Source organism: Dromiciops gliroides, chromosome 4 (assembly GCF_019393635.1).
Source record: "Dromiciops gliroides isolate mDroGli1 chromosome 4, mDroGli1.pri, whole genome shotgun sequence".
In the NCBI taxonomy this organism is placed as follows: Eukaryota; Metazoa; Chordata; class Mammalia; order Microbiotheria; family Microbiotheriidae; genus Dromiciops; species Dromiciops gliroides.
Window position 1 is genome coordinate 399,857,670 of NC_057864.1, and position 23,092 is coordinate 399,880,761.

The window sequence follows — 23,092 nt, forward strand, 5'->3', positions numbered from 1 at the left end:
TTAGAAGATTCATTGTGGTGTGGTGGAAAGAATACTAGACCAGAAGTAAGAAGACCAAAGTTTGACTCTTTGCTCTGCCATTTTACTACCAAGTCAGTTAATGTCTCTGGACCTTACTTTGTGCATCTATAAAATGAAGGATTTGGAGTAGGACACCTCAAGTTTCCCTTCTATCTCTAAATCTATATCAGTGTTTGGGATGTGATGAGAGATGACATTGTGACTTTCAGGATTTACTGGGCATGAAAATTGAAAAGTAACATTGATATTGTTACTAGAAACTTCATACATTGAAGGAAGGCAGAGAAATAGCAAATACAATCATAGGGTCATGAATTTAGAACTGGAAGAAATCTAATAGATCTGTCTAATATCTTTATTTTACTTTTTTTCTTATTTATAATTTTTATTTTCCCAAGTTACATGTAAAAACAAATTTTGACATCCATTTTTTATGACTTTGTTTTCCAAATTCTCATCCTTCCTCCTTCCCCTGTCCCCCAAGAACTTAAGCAATTCAATATAAGTTATATATGAATGGTCATGCAAAACATTTCCACATTAGCCAGGTTGTGAAAGAAAACAGACAAAAACAAAACTACAGATAAAGGAACTAACAAAAAAAATTATACTTCAATCTGTATTCAGATACCCTCAGTTCTTTCTCTGTAGATGGATTGCATTTTTCATAAGTCCTTCAGAGTTGTCTTGCATCATTGCATTGCTGAAAATAACCAAGTCATTCACAGCATAATATCTTCATTTTACAAAAGAGGAAAATGAGGTGCAGAGACATTCAGTGACTTTCCCAAGGTTACCTAGGTAGAAAGTGGCAGGGCTGGGATTCAAACCCATATCCCGATTTCAAAAGCAACACTCCTTCTACTGCATCATACTGCCTGCTTACCTTGAGATGTTCAACTCATTGGCCAACACTTTTTGCTTTTGTATTTTTTGAAGCCATTTATAATTTCATAACTGTTTTAGGCACTTATAAACATAGCATAAAGATTGTATTAACATATAATATTGGGAGGGGGGAGGGAGGGGAGGGAGGGAGAAAAATCTGAAATTGTAAAGCTTGTATAAACAAAAGTTGAGAACTATCTTTACATGTAACGGAAAAAATAAAATACCTTATACATTATAAAAAAAACTGGTAATTGACTAAAAAAAAACAAATGCTGAAAACTATCTTTACATGTCACTGATAAAATAATAAAATACTTTTATGATAAAAAACATATAATATTTTAATAATGCACTTATTTTTGCATTTGACACAGAAAATCCAGAAGAATTGAGTTGGTAATTTGATTTTTCTTGATAGATTTTTAAGGATTTTCATGAAGGTACCATTAATTTTGGACCCACATACAAATATGACGTTGGCTCAGAAGCTTATGATACAAGTGATAAGTGCCGAACTCCAGCCTGGACTGACAGGGTATTATGGTGGAGGAAGAAACATCCTCTTGATAAAACAGGTCAGTGAAAATGTTGGGCAAATTGGAACGAGTACAGTTTTTATAAAACAACAACAACCACCTTCTCTTGTGTAATAAGCACCATGCTCATACCTTGTATACTGAAGTCATACCAGATTCTTGTTGTGAAAGATATATAGGTATACCTAAACTACCAAAAACCTGCAAGTTGAACATTAAGTTTTGGGAGATGATGTTCTTCAGACCATCTCCACTTGGGCTATATTTAGGGCATGAGATTTGCTGCCACCCTAGACCTACTATTCTATCTTCGCCTTTTAGTTCTGCCCAACGGAAAAGGATGCTATTTGCAAAAGATGTGACTTATCATCTTTCTCCCTTCTTGGCATTATAATTCTACCCCTACACATGTGTCCGTTATCTAGTTCATTCAAATCACTTGCCTTCTACTGGTATCTTATTCTATTTGGCTAAGCTCTGCTAATTCAGAAGTGAAAAGATGAGCATAAGTTAAGACTTAGCTGGGTTAGATAGAGTATTTTAGCACTTAACCAATACTTCTTGTTTGCCCTGCTGGGCATTCAGGATGACTAAAAATTGTGAGAACTGGACATGTTTTTCAATGAGCAAGATACTCAAACTAAGCTTCTCTCAGGGGAAATATGGTAGAATTCAAGGCTAGGAAATGTGCACACTCAGGCAGGTAAAAAAAAATAGCCATTTTCTTCCCATTAATATTTACTCAGCAGCTCCGTGTTAAATGTCAGTTCTTTTAAGTGGGGCTTGTCAGAATAAGTATTCTCAGACACATGGGGCCATTTCATTCTCAAGTTTATTCCCTTAGTAAAAGGCTTAATCTTTTGATATGGTGAAGTGTTCCATCAAACTTGAATGATAAACTTGATAGCCCCAGAAAGCATTTTATTCTACTTATACTACAAAGCAATGCAGGCATTGCTGAAATTCACAGTGCCCTTTGTTATGATGTGAATCCATAAAAGCAATGGCAGCCAGCATCTCCCACACTTGAAGTGGAATGCCAGGGTGAATGATTTGAGGTGGCATTAGCTTAGTTTTTACTGTGTTCAATTTAACGAATATGTATTAAACAAGATGCTGTGCCAGGCACTGTGAGTCAAAATCTGAAAAGTGACAGTCCCTCCCTTCTAGGAGACTACTCTAATAAGGAGGAGGATGAATACGAAATAATTATCATACAAGGAAGAAAGTGATTTTTGCTGAGGGTAAGGATTTCCGCAAAATGCAGTTAATGACATTAATGACATTAGAAGGGAGGGCGAGGATGGCTTTCTGCTGAGGGTATCAGACAAGGAGGCTTGGAGAAGGTGACTTCTTAGTTGGGTCTTAAAGAAAGGGAAAGATTTCAGTAGGCAGAGGTGTAGAGAGAATGCTTTCCGGCCATGAGAGCAGCCTTCAGGCAGAGACAGGAGCAGATTAGGGGATGACTGTAGTTCAGTTTGAATGAGTGCATGAAAGGGAGGAGTGAAGCAACGTGTCAGTAAAAGTAGGCTGGAGCCAGACTGTGGAAGGTCTTAAATGTCAGCAGTTGGTGTTGGACGTCAAGAGTTTGTATCTCATCCCATAGACAGTCAAGAGCCACTGACAATTCTTAAGCAGGAAAGTCATGTTAAATCCGTGTTTTCATTATTTTGGCAGCTGTGTTTAGGGAGGATTTGGGAAGAAGAAGGGAGAGCACTTAGTAGACTGGTAAGGTGGTAGTCCAGGCAAGAGGAGGTGCAAGGGCTTGAATTAAGTCGGTGGTAATGGGGAATCAATAGGTTTGGTTTTGTTTGTTTTTTCCAGGGCAATGAGAGTTAAGTGACTTGCCCAGGGTCACACAGCTAGTAAGTGTCAAGTGTCTGAGGTCAGATTTGAACTCAGGTCCTCCTGAATCCAGGGTCAGTGCTTTATCCACTGTGCCACCTAGCTTCCCCCTGAATCAATAGGTTTTAATGACTAATGAGATATAGAGGGTGTGGGAGAAGGAATGATTGAGACGATGATGAGCCTTCTAGCCTATGTGTCTAAGAGGATGGAGACACTATCATTAAAATTAAAAAGAGGAGCAGCAGTTTAATTAATCCATTTCGTACATGTCAGGGGGCTTATATTCTAGTGATTTAGAAATTTAGTCAATGGAGATTTTGAAGAAAGAATCTCAGGGTTCTGAGCCAGACCTCAGAAGATGGGTAAAGAAGTGGAAACAGTAACATTGAAAGGAAGAAAGAAACTAGAAATCTTTTAAAAACAAATGTTGGGACAGCTAGTACTGGCCCTGGAGTCAGAAGTACCTGAGTTCAAATCTGACCTCAGACACTTAACACTTACTAGCTATGTGACCCTGGGCAAGTCACTTAACCTCAATCGCCTCACTAAAAAAAAAAAAATGTTGAGGGGTATTCCTAGTTTCCAAGCTTTGCAATACCATGAGCTATAGTTCCTCTGCCCCGATTAAAGACCTTATTTCTCCTTAAAAAAAAAAATGTTGAAAACTATCTCTGCTTGTAACTAGAAAATAATAAAATATTTTTATGATAAAGAAAAAAGAAAGAAAGAAAGCTATAGCTTGACAGGGTAGGGTTACATATAGCTTTCTGGGGAATGTAGGGGATACTAAGAGAACTGCTGTTGTAGGAAGAACCTTCCCAGAATAAGGGAAATAGTTCCGATTGAGTGTAAAAGGCATGGGGAGTCAGAAGATTTGAGTGCAAATCCGGTCATATAAGCATCCTAAGCTTGTTTTCTGCCCTGTAAAATGAGAATGATAATAGGTTCACTTCCTATGTGAAGATTAAATAGGAAACTCATCTAGTATATTGGAAACTATAAAGGGATTCATAAATACAATTTACTTTTCTTCTTTATGGACTTTTATTTTTAAATATTACATTTTAACGTGTGCATTTTTTTTTATTCATGTATCCCACATATGGAATCTCCTCTTAGCGGGAGAGCTCAACCTTCTAGACCACGATTTAAACGTTGACACCAAAATCAAACACACCTGGTCTCCTGGTGTGCTTATGTACTATGGCCGAGCAGAACTTCAGGCTTCTGATCACAGGTAATGTCCTTTCTGGGGCTCAGATGCCTCAAAATATTTTACCTTCAGGGTTTTTAATATCTTGAACTTGGACTTTGTGGTCTCTTCTATGATTTGAAAATTCCAGTTCTGGTCTCCTGCATCTTTGCCAGCCATCCCACAGCTGGATGCCTTTTGCAAAGATAATGGGATGTTGTTCTCTGCTTGACATGTGAGGAGACTGATGGGCTACAAAGAAAAGTGTGTCTTTTGTACACTCTTTTGTCTTTTGTCTTTGGTACAAAGGAGATAGTTGATGAAGGCAAATGGGAAAGGGAGAATGGAAATTCTTAGAAATGTAACAGAAACTGCATTATCCTGGAGCAGCTTCACCCCTCTATCCCAAGGGTTCTTAGTGTCCTAGGCACCTCTGGCCATCCAGGTGAAGGTGAAGGTCATGGGCCCCTTCTCAAAATAACGGTTTATTGTCCACACTCATAATTGAAGGAAATTATGAATGTCATTTAGAGGTTATGAAAACATAAAGATATTAATTTTCCCCCCTACAAGTTGAAGGGCCCCAGTTAAGAACCCCTGCTATAAGGGCTGGAGCCAAAAGACAAGGAAGTTGGTGATTTAAGAAAAAAAAGTGTTGGCCATCAGTAGGGTTTAAGTAATCTGAGGCCACCCTTCTAAGACACATATGTGTTATTTCAACTGCCTTGAAATAGAATGGAAGGGGCAGCTAGGTGGCGCAGTGGATAGAGCACCGGCCCTGGAGTCAGGAATACCTGAGTTCAAATCCAGCCTCAGACACTTAACACTTACTAGCTGTGTGACCCTGGGCAAGTCACTTAACCCCACTTGCCTCACTAAAAAAAAAAAAAAAAAAAAAAAAAAAGAAATAGAATGGAAGCCTTTTGATACCTGTGCTTTTAGGGTTGCTTCTGTCAGTTGTGATTCCCTTTGTATCTTTGACTGTAATGGTCTCTTCCCCATCTCCAGTTGCCTGCTGAGTCGACATTCTTTGAACTTTCCTTTGATTTCTTTGTCTGTCTGTGCTGGTACAATTTAGAAAGTGATGCTTATTGTTTGTAGGAGCAAAGAAGCTGGATCCTAAAATTTATGATAAGGAACCTGTCATGTTTCCCAGAATGGATGATTTTTTTTTCAGTTGGAAGATATTTTAAAGCTTCAGCAATTCAGGCTAATGTGGTACAGGGACAATCTGAATTATTGAAAAATGTTTCATTATTGGATACTCAGTGCTTTAAGAGATCTGTGATCAAATAAATGAGAGTATTTCCTTCATGAGCATAGTTCACACTCCATCCAGACTCTTCTCACCCATGAGATTCTGTTCATATCTTCTATAAGTCTTCCATATAGCATATGCTCAATTATATTTTTTATTCTATTTCCTCTTCTGTTAATCTGGACAATTTGTATTTTTGTAAATATCCATTTCGCTTAGATTTTCAGATTTATTGACATATAAGTAAGTAAATTAGCTCTTAATTATTGCTTTAATTTCTTCTTCATTGGTGATGAATTCATCTTTTTCATTTTCGATACTATTGTTTTTCTTCTTTTTAAAAAAAATCAAATTAACCAATGGTTTATCTATATTATCTATCTATATATATATATATATATATATTTTTTTTTTTTTTGGTGAGGCCATTGGGGTTAAGTGACTTGCCCAGGGTCACACAGCTAGTAAGTGTTAAGTGTCTGAGGCTGGATTTGAACTCAGGTCCTCCTGACTCCAGGGCCAGCGCTCTATCCACTGCGCCACCTAGCTGCCCCTGGTTTATCTATTTTGTTGGGTTTTTTAAAAAGTTTTATTTATTGTTTTCTTTCAGTTTTATTAATCTCTCCTTTGAAATTTTTAGGATTTCCAATTTGGTCTTTGAGAATTTAAAATTTGTTTCTTTTCTACTTTTTTAAGTTGCATGCTTCAGTTATATTTTGAAGGCATTAGGGCAACACTCAGGCCATCTGTTTTATACATACACACACAGAGAGTTTGTATTCACTATATAACTAACACATCCTTTTTTAGTCATACATTTTCTAGACAATATCCCATAAACCACTTCCTGAATGTAGGACATCTTTTGAAATATACCTTAGCCTACTTATACTTAACTTTATTTGATTTATTTTTTCCCCCTCCTTTTTTTTTAACAAGAAATGTTGTTTTCTTGCTTTTACATAATTAAAACTAATACTTGAGGGGTTTGTGACTGCTCTGATAAAAGGATACAGGTAGTAAATTTTTGGGTGCTGCTAAAGTGGATCTAGAATAATATAGTGAAAAGAGCTGCAGACATAGAGTCCAAGGACATGGATTGAAATCCTGCCTCAGATGCTTCATGTCTGGATGAATATGGGCAAGTACCTTATACTCCCTGGGCATCTACAAGATGGGAATGTTGGGCGGTCTATCCATTGCACTACCCTGCAGTCATCTCTCCATTAATCATTACCACTTTATTTCTTAATTGAGAACAAGTGGGTCTATCTTTTCTCCACTACTCAAATGTAAATCCCCTCACCTTCTTCCTAAGCTGCTAAACACTAGGTCGACTTAAAGCTCTTAAATTTTAATCCTCAATAATTAAACAGTCATTAAGATCCAGCCGAGTTGATGATTTTCTAAGTGCTGACTAAAATAATTAAAGAGTACCAATATTCCTCTCCCAGGGCCTCTTTCACCAGAAAAAGAAAAGGAAAAAACTTTATTCATCTGTAAAATAGATGGGGCAAGTGGTGCCCCTATCTCATGAACAAATTGTTGGCATAAAAATTAGCCAGAGAAACAGTGGAAAAATGGGAATGTTAGCAGTATTCAGTTCAGTGAGCTTCTTGCCTTGAAGTTACCTTTCTGTTATCTTGTCTGTGTGTTTAATAGACCTGTGTTGGCTGTTGTGGAAGTGGAAGTCCAAGAAGTAGACATCGACGCCCGGGAGAGAGTCTTCCAAGAAGTGTCATCTTTCCAGGGACCCTTAGATGCTACAGTGGTGGTAAACCTACAGTCACCAACCCTAGAAGAAAAAAATGAGTTCCCTGAGGATCTGCGGGCTGAGCTTATGCAAACCTTAGGGAATTATGGGACCATAATTCTTGTCAGGTAAATACTGATGCAGGCTAAATCTATGTGTGTTGCCATAATATTTTGGGCCTCAGTAGGGGACCACTCATTTCTCTTTTTTTTGTTGTTGTTGTTGTTGTTGTTTTGGTTTTTTTGCAGGCAATGGGGGTTAAGTGACTTGCCCAGGGTCACACAGCTAGTAAGTGTCTGAGGCCGGATTTGAACTCAGGTACTCCTGAATCCAAGGCTGGTGCTTTATCCACTGCATCACCTAGCCGCCCCTCATTTCTCTTCTTGACTAGCACAGGACTTGATGTGCTGGCCCCTCCTATTGATTTATCTCCCTGTTGCCATCTCTCTAGTTTTCTGCCTTCCTTTGCCATTCAGGCTAGGATTAAAGGAGAAAACGGGGCCGTTTTCTTTTCTCCCATTTCCCCTCCCCCCAAAGTAGTATATGACCCTTCTTGAAGCTTAAAAAAAGATTTATTCTTATAAACCATAAGGAACAAGATTAATGGGTTTAACTACAATGTGAATAGGATGTTTACAAACTTACTGTGGTTTTAAGAATGAATGGCGGTGGGGCAGCTAGGTGGCGCAGTGAATAGAGCACCAGCCCTGGAGTCAGGAGTACCTGAGTTCAAATCCGGTCTCAGACACTTAACACTTACTAGCTGTGTGACCCTGGGCAAGTCACTTAACCCCAATTGCCTCACTAAAAAAAATTAATTAATTAAAGAATGAATGGCGGGGGCAGCTAGGTGGCACAGTAGATAAAGCACCAGCCCTGGATTCAGGAGTACCTGAGTTCAAATCTGGCCTCAGACACTTAACACTCAATAGCTATGTGACCCTGGGAAAGTCACTTAACCCCCCCCCCCCCATTGCCCTGCCACAAAAAAAAAAAAAAAAAAGAAGGAATGGTGGCTGGAATCTAGATGCAGATTGAACCATACTATCTCTATTTTTTTCTTTTTTGAGGTTTTTCCTTTTTGCTCTGATTCTTCTTGTACAGCATGAATAATGCAGAAATATGTTTAATGTGATTGTACATATAACCTATATCAGATTGCTTGCTGTCTTGGGGAGGGAGAGAAAAAATCGAAACTAGAAATCTTATTAAAACAAATGTTGCAAACTATCTCTACATGTAACTGGAAAATAATAAAATACTTTTATGAAAAAAAAAAAAAGAATGAATGGTGGCCCTACATGCCACCTGTAGGGACATGTATAGACCTTCTGTTCTTGATTTAACTCCTATGCCAGATCTTACTTATCCTTAGGTTTATTTATTTGTTTTATTTTCTCACTCTATCTGGAAGATTTTGTCTAATAAGGCTATCTGGTATATTTGCCTTCTATAATCTTCTTTTTCCCCTAGTCCTTATATCTGGCATAGGAACCTATGATATAGGAAGGAGTACCTTTTTGTCAATGTGGGCCTCAGGCTCTGTGCCTCCCTCATGCCAGATTCAATTGCCATGGACCTATAGTCATATAGGTCCTTCTTCCCATTCCCTAACTCCTTCCCTGCCTTAGTTACCATATTAAACAGATCCTTTCCTCTCTAACCTTTTAAAGTTATGTCTTCCATAGGCTTTGGGTCTTTGTACATATCCTGTTCTTGTTCTAGAAGCCTCAATATCCCTGGAATTTCTCCTTTTCTGCCTCTTGTATTCTTGCTGTTCTCGAACCCCTCATCCTCTGTTTTCCCTTCCCTCGTCCTCCTCTTTTCCCTGGACCGCTCCCTCTCTCTCCATGTTGCTTTCTCCATTTTCCCCCATTCTCCCCACTACCCTTCCCTTCTCCTCTCCCCATTTCTGTTTTCCTTCTCTACCACCTCTCACTACTTTTCTTTCCCTTTCCTCCCCACCCTCCCATGCATCATGTCCATGTCCCAGAGAAGCGGTCCTCTGGGATCCAGGCTTGCAGAAGATCTATGATTTCATTCTTGTGAGACAATCCCTAGATGATGTGATTCCCTCTAGGTACAAACTGATAGAAAATTCTCCCCCCTCATAAAGGCAGAGATCTGTCTGGAACCTGGTTCAACAGCCAGTTGTGCTGTCTTTTCTTTATTCATCTTAGAGGCTACTTCTGTTTGTCCATCTTCTTTCTAGGATCAATCAAGGACAAATGCTGGTGACTTTTGCAGATAGCCGCTCAGCTCTGAATGTCTTAGATGTGGATGGAATGAAGGTAAGTCTCCCTGGGGAGACTCTATAGCCATGTTGGCTTTCTGTATGTGCTGTTTCCTCCTATTCTTCCTACCTCATGAGTTCATGAGTAAGTGGTACCTGCTCCCTCATCTCATTATGAACCATGGCCCTGATTCTTTCTATCTGATATCTAATACTCAACAAAGGCTTATTAGCCAAGGTTTAATGACTTCCCCCAGGTTAGATTACTAAAACATATTTTCCACCGAGTCCCCTATATTTCTCCACATATCAGTCTGCTTTACTCAAGGTTACTTTTGATGAGTGTATATGGTGTGGTGTATATGGAATGGTAGGAGTGTATGTGGAGTGGAGTATATGGAATGGTAGGAATTCAGCAGGAAAGAACAGGGGACAGAACGATCCAGATATAAGGAACTGTGTGAATGAAAAGGATGTGCCATGCCAGATAAATGGAGGGGATGTAAAGTTCCAGTTTGGCCAGCCTGGAGCATACTGATAGAGGAGCAATATGAGGGAATATTGGACAAAGTAGTGGTGCCTACATTTTGGAGAGCCTTGCACTCCCTGATTAGAAACTTAAAATTTACTCAGGCAACTGAGAACTGTTGACTAATTGATAAGCATTTATTCAGCACTTAGCATGTAACAGGCACCATATGAGAGTCAGGGGATACAAAGAGAAATGAAATGGGCTCTGCTCAAGCATTTCACATTCTATCAGGGGAGACAACATGTGCACAGATGAGGTGATACAGGGCAATTTCAGGGATGGGGTATTAGTAGCTGACCCTCCTTTGAATCTCATGTAAGTTCAGAGGCCTCATGCTGGCATCCGCTGAGCTGAGAATCGATGGAATCTAGGGATGCCAAGAGGCCAGCAGAGGAAGAGAGAATGTATTCCAGGCACGGAGAAGGAAGATGGAATGTTATGTGTGATAGATACCTCAGAGGCCCATTTGGCTGGACCTTAGACCTTTAAGTGACTAAGGGGAATAATAGATCACAAATCTTGAAAGACAGTATGGAACCAGATTGTGAAGGGCTTTAAACTCCAACAGAGGAATTTGCATCTTATCTTAAAGGCAACAGGGAACCAACCATTAAAGCTTTTTGAGCAGTGTCTGGCCTGTGCTTCAGGAAGAGCATTTTGGCAGCTGTATGTAGAAGGGATTAAAGAAGGGGAGACTAAACAGGAGGGTATTTCAATAGTCTAAATAGGGGGTCATGAGAATCTGGATAGAGTGGAGGTAGGGTAGGGAGGACATAGAGGAGGGTGCTAGAAAAACTGGCAAAGTGAAAAATGATAAAATTCAACAACACATGGCTATGTTAGGTGAGAGAAAAGTGAAAGCTAATGTTAAGTTTCAAACATGGAAAATGAATGGTGGTGCTATGGATACACATGGGAAAGGCATTGGGGAAGGAGGTTTATGAGGAAAGAGAATTTCCATTTTTAGACACATTGACCCACTGACTGATGGGATATCCAAGGGGAGGTTGGGGGATGTCTAGGATACGGTCTGAGTTTCAGGTCTGAAGCTTGGGGATGAGGCCAGGACTGGAGATAAATATTTGGCAATCACTTACACAGAGATGTCGCTTCAAGATATGGGAATAAATGAGATTATGAAAGGAGACTATAGTAGGAGAAGAAAACAGGACAGAACTCTAAACCGTGTGGACTCATTTAATTCAGGCCATGTCTAGAGGGGAAGAGAAGCTGGCAGTGGAGATAGAGGGGTGGTTAAATAGAGAGACTGGAGAAGATCCAAAGGTTTGGCATCTCTGAAATGAAAAAAAGAAGCCAGAAGAAGGGAGTGGTCAGTACTGTCATGTGCTGAAGAAGTTAAAGATTGTGAGGATTGAGAACAGGCATTTGGCTATAAGGAAGTCATTACTGACCTTTGGCATAAGAGTTCTCTATTATTGTGTGGACTGGCAAGGTTACATAGGGTTGAAGTAAAGAATTCCCCTTCCACATGCTTGAGAACTAGTGCATCTGGAATGACAGGCAACAACAGCAATAACTCACATCCATTTTGTACTTCAGGGTTTGCAAAGAACTTTCCATACATTATCTCATTCAATTGTCACAAAAATCCTTTGAGGTCAGGTGATCATAGAGTTAGAGATGGGAGAGATAGCATCTAGTCTATTCTCCTCATTTATTGCCCCTATCTTACAAGGTAGGAAACTAAAGCTTAAAGTGGTTAATTCTTTTTTTTTTTTTTTTTTAGTGAGGCAATTGGGGTTAAGTGACTTGCCCAGGGTCACACAGCTAGTAAGTGTTAAGTGTCTGAGGCCGGATTTGAACTTAGGTCCTCCTGAATCCAGGGCCGGTGCTCTATCCACTGCGCCACCTAGCTGCCCCAAAGTGGTTAATTCTTGACCCAAGAGGGAATACAAGAGGCCATGCTGAGTCATGGCAGCATTCATAAACTAACCAAATCTTTTTTTTTGTTTTGTTTTGATGGGGCAATGAGGGTTAAGTGACTTGCCCAGGGTCACATAGCTAGTAAGTGTCAAGTGTCCGAGGCCAGATTTGAACTCAGGTCCTCCTGAATCCAGGACTGGTGCTCTATCCACTGTGCCACCTAGCTGCCCCATAAACTAACCAAATCTAACATCGGGGATGAGAGTTCCTAGCGGCAGTCTGTTGTTGTCATTCAGTCGTTTTCAATCATGTCTGACTCATGACCCCATTTGGGGTTTTCTGGGCAAAGATGTTGGAATTATTTGCCATTCCCTTCTCCAGATTATTTGACAGATAAGGAAACTGAGGCAAACAGGGTTAAGTGACTTCCCCAGGATGACACAGCTGATAAGTGTAAGGAAAAGGCCCTATATGTACAATGATATTTATAGCAGCTCTTTTCTGGTGGCAAAGAATTAGAAATTGAGGTGATGCCTATCCTTTGGGGATTGGCTGAACAAGTTGTGGTATATGATTGTAACAGAATATTATTGTACTATGAGAAATGATGAGCAGGATGCTCTCAGAAAAACCTGGAAACACGTGAACTGAAGCAAAGTGAAATGAGCAGAACCAGGAGAACATTGTACACAGTAACAGTAATACTGTACGATGACCAATTGTAAATGACTTAGCAATTTGCGGCAATATAACCCAAGACAACTCTGAAGGATACATGCTGAAAAATGCTATCCATCCCTAGAGAAAGAAGTGATGGAGTCTGAATAGAGATCGAACGATACCTTTTTTTACTCTTTATTTTCCTTGGGGGTTTTTTTGGTCCATGTTTTCTTTCACAACATGACTAATATGGAAATATGTTTTGCATAACTATATATGTATAACCTTTATTAAATTGCTTGCCCTCTCAATGAGGGGGGAGGATAGGGAGGGAGAGAACTCAAAATTTTTTTAAAAATTAATAAAGTATTTTATTTTTTTCCCGTTACATGTAAAGATAGTTCTCAACTTTTGTTTTTACAGGCTTTCCAATTTCAGATTTTTCTCCCTCCCTCCCCCCTCCCCTAGACAGCAGGTAATCTGATATAGGTTTTATTTATATATATACATACATACACATAATAACATTAATCCTATTTCAGCATTAGTCATGTTATGAGAAAAGAATCAGAGCAAAGATGAAAAACCTCAAAATAGAAAAAACAACAGCACCAAAAACAAAAGAAATAGTATGTTTCATTCAGCATCTATACTCCACAATTCTTTTTTTTTTTTTTTTGGACTTGGAGATCCTCTTCTATCATGAGTTCCCTGGAACTCTTCTGTACCATTGCATTGGTGAGAAGAATATAGTCCATCACAGTAGGTCAACACTCAATGTTGATGATACTGTGTACAATGTTCTTCTGGTTCTGCTCATCTCACTCATCATCAGCTCACGTAAGACCCTCCAGGTTTCTCTGAACTCCTCCTGCTCATCATTTCTTACAGCACAATAGTATTCCATTGTATTCATATACCACAACTTGTCCAACCATTCCCCAATTGATGGGCATCCCCTTAACTTTCAATTCCTTGCCACCACATAAAGAGCAGCTATAAATATTTTTGTACATGTGGGTCCCTTTCCCTTTTCCATGATTTCTTTGGGAAAAAGACCTAAAAGTGGTATTGCTGGGTCAAAGGGTATGCACAGCTTTATCGCCCTTTGGGCATAATTCCAAATTGCTCTCCAGAATGGTTGGATCAGTTCACAGCTCCACCAACAATGCATTAGTGTTCCAATTTTCCCACAGCTTCTCCAACATTTATTATCTTCCTTTTTTGTCATTTTAGCCAATCTGATAGGTGTCAGGTGGTACCTCAGAGTTGTTTTAATTTGCATTTCTCTAATCATTAGTGATTTAGACCATTTTTTCATATGGGAATAGATAGCTTTGGTTTCTTCATCAGAAAACTGCCTGTTCATATCCTTTGACCATTTCTCAATTGGGGAATGACTTGGATTCTTATAAATTTGATTTAGTTCCCTATATATTTTAGAGATGAGGCCTTTATCAGAAGTACTGGCCACAAAAATTGTTTCCCAGCTTTCTGCCTCCCTTCTAATTTTGGATGCATTGCTTCTGTTTGTACAAAAATTTTTTTAATTTAATGTAATCAAAATCATCCATTTTGCATTTTATAATATACTCTATCTCTTGTTTGGACATAAACTGTTTTCCTTTCCAAAGATCTGATAGGTAGACTATTCCTTTCTCTCCTAATTTACCTATGGTATCATCTCTTATGTCTAAATCGTGTATCCATTTTGACCTTATTTTAGTATAAGGTGTAAGATGTTGGTCTATGCCTAATTTCTGCCATACTATCTTCCAGTTTTCCCAGCAGTTTTTGTCAAATACTGAGTTCCTATCCCAGAAGCTGGAGTCTTTGGGTTTATCAAACACTACATTACTAGTGTCATTTACTACTGCATTTCCTGAGCCTAGCCTATTCCATTGATCTACCACTCTATTTTTTAGCCAGTACCAGATAGTTTTGATGACTACCGCTTTATAGTAAAGCTCCAGGTTTGGTACCGCTAATCCACCTTCCTGTGAATTTTTTTTCATTATTTCCCTGGATATTCTTGATTTTTTGTTTTTCCAGATGAATTTTGTTATTATTTTTCTAGCTCTATAAAATAATTTTTAGGTAGTTTGATTGGTATGGCACTGAATAAGTAAATTAATTTAGGCAGTATTGTCATTTTTGCTATATTAGCTCTGCCTATCCATGAGCAATTGATATCTTTCCAATTATTTAGATCTGATTTGATTTGTGTGAAGAGTGTTTGGTAGTTGTGTTCATAGAGAGAACTCAAAATTTTTTTAAAAAGGTTAAAATTGTTTTTACATGCAATTGGGAAAATGGAATACTAAATGGAATAATTTTTAAAAAGATGCCTGATTTAATGTGACACATTTGTGATAAAATCACTTAATTTCTATCTGCCTCAGTTTTATCGGCTGTAAAATGGGACTAATTTAGGTCCTTCCATTTAGGGTTGTTGAGGATAAAATGAGATATTTGCCAAACACTTAGTATAGTGCCTGGCACAGAGTAGGCTCTTAATAAATGCTTATTCCCTTCCTGCTTTCCCTATAAAGGAACATGTTTTAAATCTCTCTGCTTTTCAGGTTAAAGGCAGGGCAGTGAAGATCAGACCAAAAACAAAGGACTGGCTAAAAGGTTTTCAAGAAGAAATTGTTCGGAAACGGGACAGCATCGTGTCCATGTCCCCCACTGCCAACTCCTGTCTGTTAGAAGAAAACTTTGACATCTCCAGTTTGGACTATGAATCAGAAGGTTAGTGACCATCCTGTGGACCTCCTCATGGACAGTGGTGGGGAAGGCAACGCAAACCATTCCAATTCTAGAATTTGAGGTTAGAATAGAGTCGAGAAGTAAAGAGGTTTTTTAAAAGTATCCTCTTGGGGTCATTCTTGAATCCTTAGTGATAGATACAGGTACTTGTGTCATGTGCATAGACACATCTTGGAGGATTCCAAAAGCTATGTAGGGATCCTCTAGTTTAGAGGTGTAGGAAGAGTGTATGATGATTAGATGGTCCCAACAATCAGCACTGTACTAATTTCAAATGCAGTGAATATTCTAGAGGTTTCCTCAGATGGCATTCATATAGAAGACCTGCATTAACACTGAAGTGGCCTCCATAGCATAGAGAGAAATGAGCTTCTTTCATCTTACAGATTATTTTGTTTACTCTTTGCAGGAGACATTCTTGATGAGGATGAAGACTATTTGATTGATGAGCAACATCCTGCCTTTCTCACTGACGCAGAATTGTCGGCAGATGATAATTTGGAATCCCTGGGTTCTTCCACAACAGGGACACCTCCCAGCAAGTCTCCAGCATTAACCGAAAAGAAATCTCGCCCATACAAAGGTAGCTTGGACCTCTCTGTCCAGCTCTCGGGATAGTCTACTCTTCTTGGGTTAGAGTTTCCCTATCTCAGGCAGGCATCTTTAATTTCAGAGTAAAATGCCAATATCACACTTCCAAAACGTTTCCCGCTTAATACGTAATGTAGAAATCATGGGAGATAAATGTTGTTATGCTGTCCTTACACATACATATTATATATGTGTAATCTCGGTGTTCATACACACACATGAGGCAGAGAGAAATCAGATCATTTAATAAAGCCCCCATTTTAGTGTTCAGGCTATTTGAAATGATTCCAGAAACCACATCAGCTGTCACAGTAAGAAGGGCTTACACAGTGGGGAGCCTTAAAGCATGATTATATACTTTCAGCTATTAGAGATCATTGTGTACCAGAATCCCTTTGTGGAAGGAGCTGTGGTCAAGGGGATATTTATTCCTTAAGGGAAGTTTCCCCAGTAGATGTAAAGAGATGTCCACATCTTTCTAGAGTTGCAGCAGAGGGTTTTTGGGGACTGTTTGAGCTTTCATAAACTTGTAAGGGATTCTGCACATTTTCCATTCAGGACTTCTGCACCCTTACCTAGAGATACAGACATCACTGAAAACGATATTCCTCAAAAAAGAGGCTTTTTTCTCAATTTAACACTACTCATCCAAGAAAGCCTCTGTCTCAGATGGAGGACAATATTCAGTTTTAGAAGGGGGCAGTGCAGTGGATAAAGCACCGGCCCTGGATTCAGGAGGACCTGAGTTTGAATCTGGCCTTAGACACTTGACACTTACTAGCTGTGTGACCCTTGGCAAGTCACTCAACCCCCATTGCACCGCCCCCCAAAAAATATTCAGGTGGAGGGGACTGTTAGCAAAGTTGCCATGTGGTAAAAATATATATAATATCTCTTTGGTGTTGTTGAGTGTTTAGTGGAAAAATAGGGACTTTTGTGCATCTAATTACACCCCTCATCTAGGTTAAGACATTGAGCTTCTTCCCCCAGCTTTAGTCTGAGGTACATGGAATTCAAAATTAAGCTATCATTTTCAAGAGCCTGGCAATATGAGGCAGCTCAGCAGCTCAGTGGTTATAGCATTGGGCCTGGAGTGAGGAAGACCTGAGTTCAAACCCAACCTCAGACTTACTAGCTATGTGACGCTGGAGAAGTCACTTAACCTCTGCCTGCCTCAGTTTCCTCAGTTGTAAAACAAAGCTAATAACAACCCCCTACCTCCCAGTGTTATTATGAGGATGTACATAGTATTTGTAAAGCACCTGGCACATAGATATTGTAGGCACTATATAAATTCTTATTCCCTTCCTCTGTGTGGAAGAAAGGGATTTAAATTCATTTTGGATTTTATGCCCTATGTGATGAGGAACAAGGGGTGTTTCTCCCAAACTGTTTTAGATCAGTCAAGTAAGTGTCTGAATCCTAGATACCAAGCCCTGGTGGAAACTATTAGTTACTGGCTTAGATCCAACAGAGAGAGACAGAGACAGAGAGAGAGAGAACATATAATACGTGAAGTATTTCCTCCTGGCAAATGAATGAGCATTTCTTTAGAATTTTGAAAGTGACCATCTTGGGAGTCCTGGTTTTCAGCAATATTCGAGGTCCTCTTCTTTGAGGTGAACTATTGTTCTTTTCAGATGGCAACACCTATATTTCCAAAACTCTGAATCTCTGGTATGTTTGCCAAACTAATTTCATCCTTAGTTCACTGAATGTTCCAAGCAGGCATTGACGTCCATCCCCATGCCACCTTCCCTCCCTTCTCTACCCACTCCCCTCTCCCAATCAATTATCCTACAGGAATGCTGACTTTCTATACATCAGATTAAGCCTTTTGTCAAAATGGCCTCACCCCCACTTTCCATATTCTCCAACCTCTACTACCCCTGCTTTTAAAAGGAGCTAACATTTTGGCCCTTCTGACATTCTTGCGTTTTTGAATACCCATCTTCTTCGTATTCCGCCATGTCCTCCAGATGATGCCGACCTGGCAGAGTTAAAGCAGGAGCTGGAAGCTGTTGGGGACTTCCGCCATCGTTCTCCAAGCAGGTCTCTGTCTGTTCCCAACAGGCCTCGGCCACCTCACCCACCACAGAGACCCCCCCCTCCAAGTAAGACTTCACTTGCTTTTAGTTTGCCACAATGCCTGCTGGGAATACTTGCCTCCATGCTACCACTGAAAAACAATTACTGAATCCAGGTATCTTTTGAACCATGTGTTTCTGCAAAATCACTTGGCTTATTTTCTTTTTCCTCCTCTGTTTGGAAACTACTAAAGAGTATTGCTGTTGAAGCCAATGCCATTTCAGCTACCTCTGGAATAGCACAAGGCATTTTCAGGAGTAACTGAAGTGATTGATTTTTCAGAACTGTTATTCATTCTAGCCCTTTTCACTTTTGTTAAGAGCTAAAATTCTAGCTAAACTGTCTAAAATATCTAATGAGTGGTCGCCAATAAATTAGAAGCTTTAGCAAGAGTTAGACTTTTAAGCATTTATTAAGGAGAATAAGAATTTGGTGAAGAGAGAGAAAGGCCTAGATTCCTATCTATTAAAGGGAGAGCACATTTCTAGCTCTGCTCTCCACCAGAGTCCAGAGGAAAGAGAGTGAGAGCGAGTGCCAGTCTCTTCCTTCCTCCTCCCACTAGCCCGCGTCACTTCCTGATGCCAAAGAAAAGACTCCTGGTCTTGCCCTCAAAGACCTTCGCTTCATGGGTGGAACTCTTCTACAGTAAGTCTCCAGCAGGTGGCGTCATTCCAATCATTACACTTTTAAGTAGGAATCATGACCAGCAGGGAATGTCCTTATTTTTAAAGTCACAGCTAATGGATTATCTTTCCCCACCCATCTCATTATTCAAGGTCAGACTTTGTCTATCTCCCTTATTTCCTATGTTTGATGGGCACCAAGTGTTTTCCTCACTTTACTAAAATATAGTAGTCCTGGTAAAGAATGAAATTACCCTGAGAAGTCCACATTTAGTAATGTCTCATTGTAAAATAGGTCAGGTCATCGCAGCCCTGATAACATTTGTGTGACATGGGGCAATTCTCTGAGCTTGTTTCCTCATCTGTTAGATGAAGGGAATGGACTAACTAGATAACCTCTAACATCCTGTCCAACTCAGGTATGAGCCTATGTCATTTATAGAAGTAGTGCTTACATGCTCACCCTTGTGATAAGACAGCCTATAATTCAGGTATTGTCATTGTCCTCCAACACTATTGTTTGAGTATGGTAATGGCTGTTAACATCCTCTAGTTAGCCTAGAAAAACGTCACTTGATAATGGCTCTGGTGGTCTTCTTTGGCTTTCTAAAAATGAGTCCTTTACCCATAATACTGCTTTTTTGCTTTCTGAAAATACAATTTTGACTTGCTTGTCTTATATTTCTCCTCTTCTGATTTTTTTTTTGAAGGAGGCAGTGTCATTTCTTAAAAAAAGGCATTTTGGGGCAGCTAGGTGGCACAGTGGATAAAGCACTGGCCTTGGATTCAGGAGGACCTGAGTTCAAATCCAGCTTCAGACACTTGACACTTAACTAGCTGTGTGACCCTGGGCAAGTCACTTAACCCTCATTGCCCTGCAAAAAAAAAAATTTATTTTTTAATAAGGCATTGGTTTTCATTTTCTCTGACTTCCTTATTGGATTCCCACTGGCCTTTGTTTACTCCAAAGCAATCTCAGTTGCAAAAGGAAACTGAGTACAGGACTTTCAAAAAGATAAAGTTTTAAATTTAAATTTAACATCAATTCAACAAATACAAAATGATAATATAAAAATCACCAAAACCAACAGATTTTTTTTCTTTTTCTTTTTTTCTTTTCTTTAAAAGTAATTCTAACCGCACACTGAGAAGTTAAATTTTCTACTAGGTACTTATAGTATCCATTCTAGCTGAATTATAGTAATCTTTTACAGAATGAAAAGGGGGAAATCATTGTCATATGACTGTGATATATTCTCTGTCTATGAATGCTTTTTAAGTGCCAAATAAGTCATATTGCCAAAAAAAAAAAATGTCTTGCTTCTAGCTTTCTAGACCATCAGCCTTGTTAGGAGCTTTTCCTGATGGCTCATTGGACCTTTCATCAGTTACTGGGACAGTGGCTGAGGTCTGAGGCTGTGCTTTTTTTTTTTTCTTTTTCCTTCCAGCTGGTTTAGTGGTGAAAAAGTCTGCTTCTGATGCATCTATTTCCTGTGGCACTCATGGGCAGTATTCCATCTTACAGACAGCTAAGCTTCTTCCAGGAGCACCTCAGCAACCAGTGAGTTTTTCCTTTTTCTTAGCCCGAAATGGTAAAATCCCAATTCCTTGAGTTGTTCTTATACCTCGTTTTCCTCTTCTGAGATGAGATTATCTTTACTTAACGAAAGTTTCAAATTCTTATCTTTTCAGTTCACTAAACATGTTAGATACTTCCTTCATGCAAAGTACTGTGCTAGATTTTAAAAACATAGATTTTTCTCCCCTACCTGCTTCCAAAAAAACCCCCCAATCCATTGTGCTATATTCCAAATAACTTTTTTTTAATATGGGCCTTAAGAAATTTTTAAGAGTATGGAAAGCTCTTTGCTTTGTGACAGAAAAATACACCCTACAATAGGCTAAGTTAATTCAAGGCTTCCATTTGTATAATTGCTCTGTAGTTTTTGCAAACCCATTGCTGCTTCTATTCTACTAATTGAAATAAAAAGTAGAGGGGGCAGCTAGGTGGCACAGTGGATAGAGCACCAGCCCTGGATTCAGGAGGACCTGAGTTCAAATCTGCCCTCAGACACTTTACACTTACTAGCTGTGTGACCCTAGGCAAATCACTTAACCCCAATGGCCTCACCAAAAAAACAAACCAAAAAAAAAAAAAAGTAGAAGGCTAATTGCTTTAAAAGCCCATATCCACTAAATTTTGGAGATAGTGGCATCAGCTCTAGTTGTCTCCCTTTCACTTGTTTTATTTGTGGATGCCTGGCAGCTTAGAGCAAAGCCAAACAATAGGAAAATCTAGAAATGTGACAAAGGTTTTCTCTCGTATTCATTCAATAAACATTAAATGCCCATTCTGTGTAGAGTACCATGCTATCTAGGTGCTAAGGAAGACATAAAGATTAGATAACATATATCCATGTTCCTGTGGAACTTAGAAAGTCATGGAGGGGGCGGAGTGGGGAGTGGTTAGCATACATACTCAGATAACTATAATATATGTTAAATTCATGTTTGGTTTTGTTTTTTTTTTTTTAGTGAGGCAGTTGGGGTTAAGTGACTTACCCAGGGTCACACAGCTAGTAAATGTCAAGTGTCTGAGGCCAGATTTGAACTCAGGAACTCCTGACTCCAGGGCCGGTGCTCTATCCACTGCGCCACCTAGCTGCCCCAATATATGTTAAATTAAAAAAAAAAAAATTACAAACCTAAGGCTATGTGAGGTCCAATGTGGAGAAAGGTGATTATCAGTGGAGTAGAGCTATCTTGGAATGTTTCATGGAGGTTGCATTTGAACTGGGTTTTCAGCTAAGTAAGATTTCAGTAGTCAGGAGGGGGTAGGCAGGGCAATCTTGGCACAGGAAACAATATGATCAATGGAACAGGGGTTGGAGAGAGTGGGGTGTACATGGGGGAGGGTGAGTAGGCCAGTCTGGCTAGTGCATAAGGTACATGGAAAATAGTGTGAGATAAGGAAAGGAGGCACCAGATTGTGGAAGGGCTTGAGTGCCTGGCTATCAGCAATCAAGGAGCTGTTGAAGGTGAAGGATTTTAAGTTGGGGTGTAACATGTAACATGATCAGATTTATATGTAACGAACATTTTTTCTTGAAAGGACCCTTATGAGAGGAACCCTTATTCTATACATGGTAACTGAATTTGTTCAGGTTCAACAGGCAATGCTCATTATATTCTGCTGTGGAGATTTTGTCTCCAAGAATTACTTCTCTCCTTTTCTTTTTCTGTTTATCCGGAAGCCTAAAGGCAGGACTGGGATAAGTAAACCATATAATGTCAAACAGATCAAAACTACCAATGCTCAGGAAGCCGAGGAAGCCATTCGGTGCCTCATGGAAGCAAGAGGAGGTGAGTTGAACAGCCTGCTGGGCTTTTTCATCTTAAGTAGCCACAGGTCTTCATTTCCTTTTTCTTGCTCCGATCAGAAACTATAGCCTAAAAAAGAATTGCATTTCCGTTTCAGATAGGAAATTAAGTATTCCTTAATGTCCTTGCTATTCTCTAAAATTCCCTTCAAGAGATTTCACTTTTTGGTACTAGTGAGTTTGTAATTTGGCCATTTTCAGGTCCCCTTTCTCTCTTTAAAAGAATACACAGTACTCAAAAATCACAGTGTATAGCATGAACCCTTCAGAGTAATAATGAATAATAGCAATATGTGAGAGAGAGCCTGAAGTAAACAACAATGAATATAAAAAGAGTTGGTGATGCCAGGCAGTTAATTCATTCCATTGGTTCTGTGGTCATCAGGTATTGGTGGCTCCATTGGGCATTTAAAACATCAGGCTGCTCTTTTGAGTTACCAAGAGAACTAACTGGCCAACATGGACTCATTCTTTCCTAGGTCTGTAATCCCACCCAGGGTTCCACCATCACTTTTCCCCATTCATTGTATTGTGTTATTTTCAGACTGAAATGGCTAACATTTTACTTTGGTGTCTGATTTCATTCTTCCCTGTACATTCAGTTTTTTCTTACCTACTAGGTTTGCAACTTCACAAAGAAATTTTTATTTTGTTGTAAAACAACCCCCCTCCCCCTTTTTTTTGGCAGGGTAATGAGGGTTAAGTGACTTGCCCAAGGTCACATAGCTAGTAAGTGTCAAGTGTCAGAGACCGCACTTTAACTCAGGTCTTCCTGAATCCAGGACCGGTGTTCTAACCACTGTGCCACCTAGCTGCCCTCCAAAACCCCTTTA

General features: G+C 39.4%; 1 protein-coding gene across 6 annotated transcripts in view; it reads left to right on the plus strand.

Annotated features, from left to right (window-relative positions):
- Positions 1-23,092, plus strand: part of SYNJ2 (synaptojanin 2) — a 150,781-nt gene that overhangs the window by 121,396 nt on the left and 6,293 nt on the right. For 4 of the 6 annotated variants that reach the window (XM_044000382.1, XM_044000385.1, XM_044000384.1 and 1 more), the window contains 9 exons: positions 1,331-1,487; positions 4,416-4,533; positions 7,409-7,627; positions 9,712-9,790; positions 15,391-15,559; positions 15,987-16,160; positions 18,148-18,282; positions 20,328-20,440; positions 22,134-22,242. In XM_044000382.1, coding sequence (XP_043856317.1) covers positions 1,331-1,487; positions 4,416-4,533; positions 7,409-7,627; positions 9,712-9,790; positions 15,391-15,559; positions 15,987-16,160; positions 18,148-18,282; positions 20,328-20,440; positions 22,134-22,242 — 1,273 coding nt within the window. The remainder of the gene's footprint in view (positions 1-1,330; positions 1,488-4,415; positions 4,534-7,408; positions 7,628-9,711; positions 9,791-15,390; positions 15,560-15,986; positions 16,161-18,147; positions 18,283-20,327; positions 20,441-22,133; positions 22,243-23,092) is intronic. The other 2 variants (XM_044000383.1, XM_044000387.1) reach the window with 1 other exon arrangement.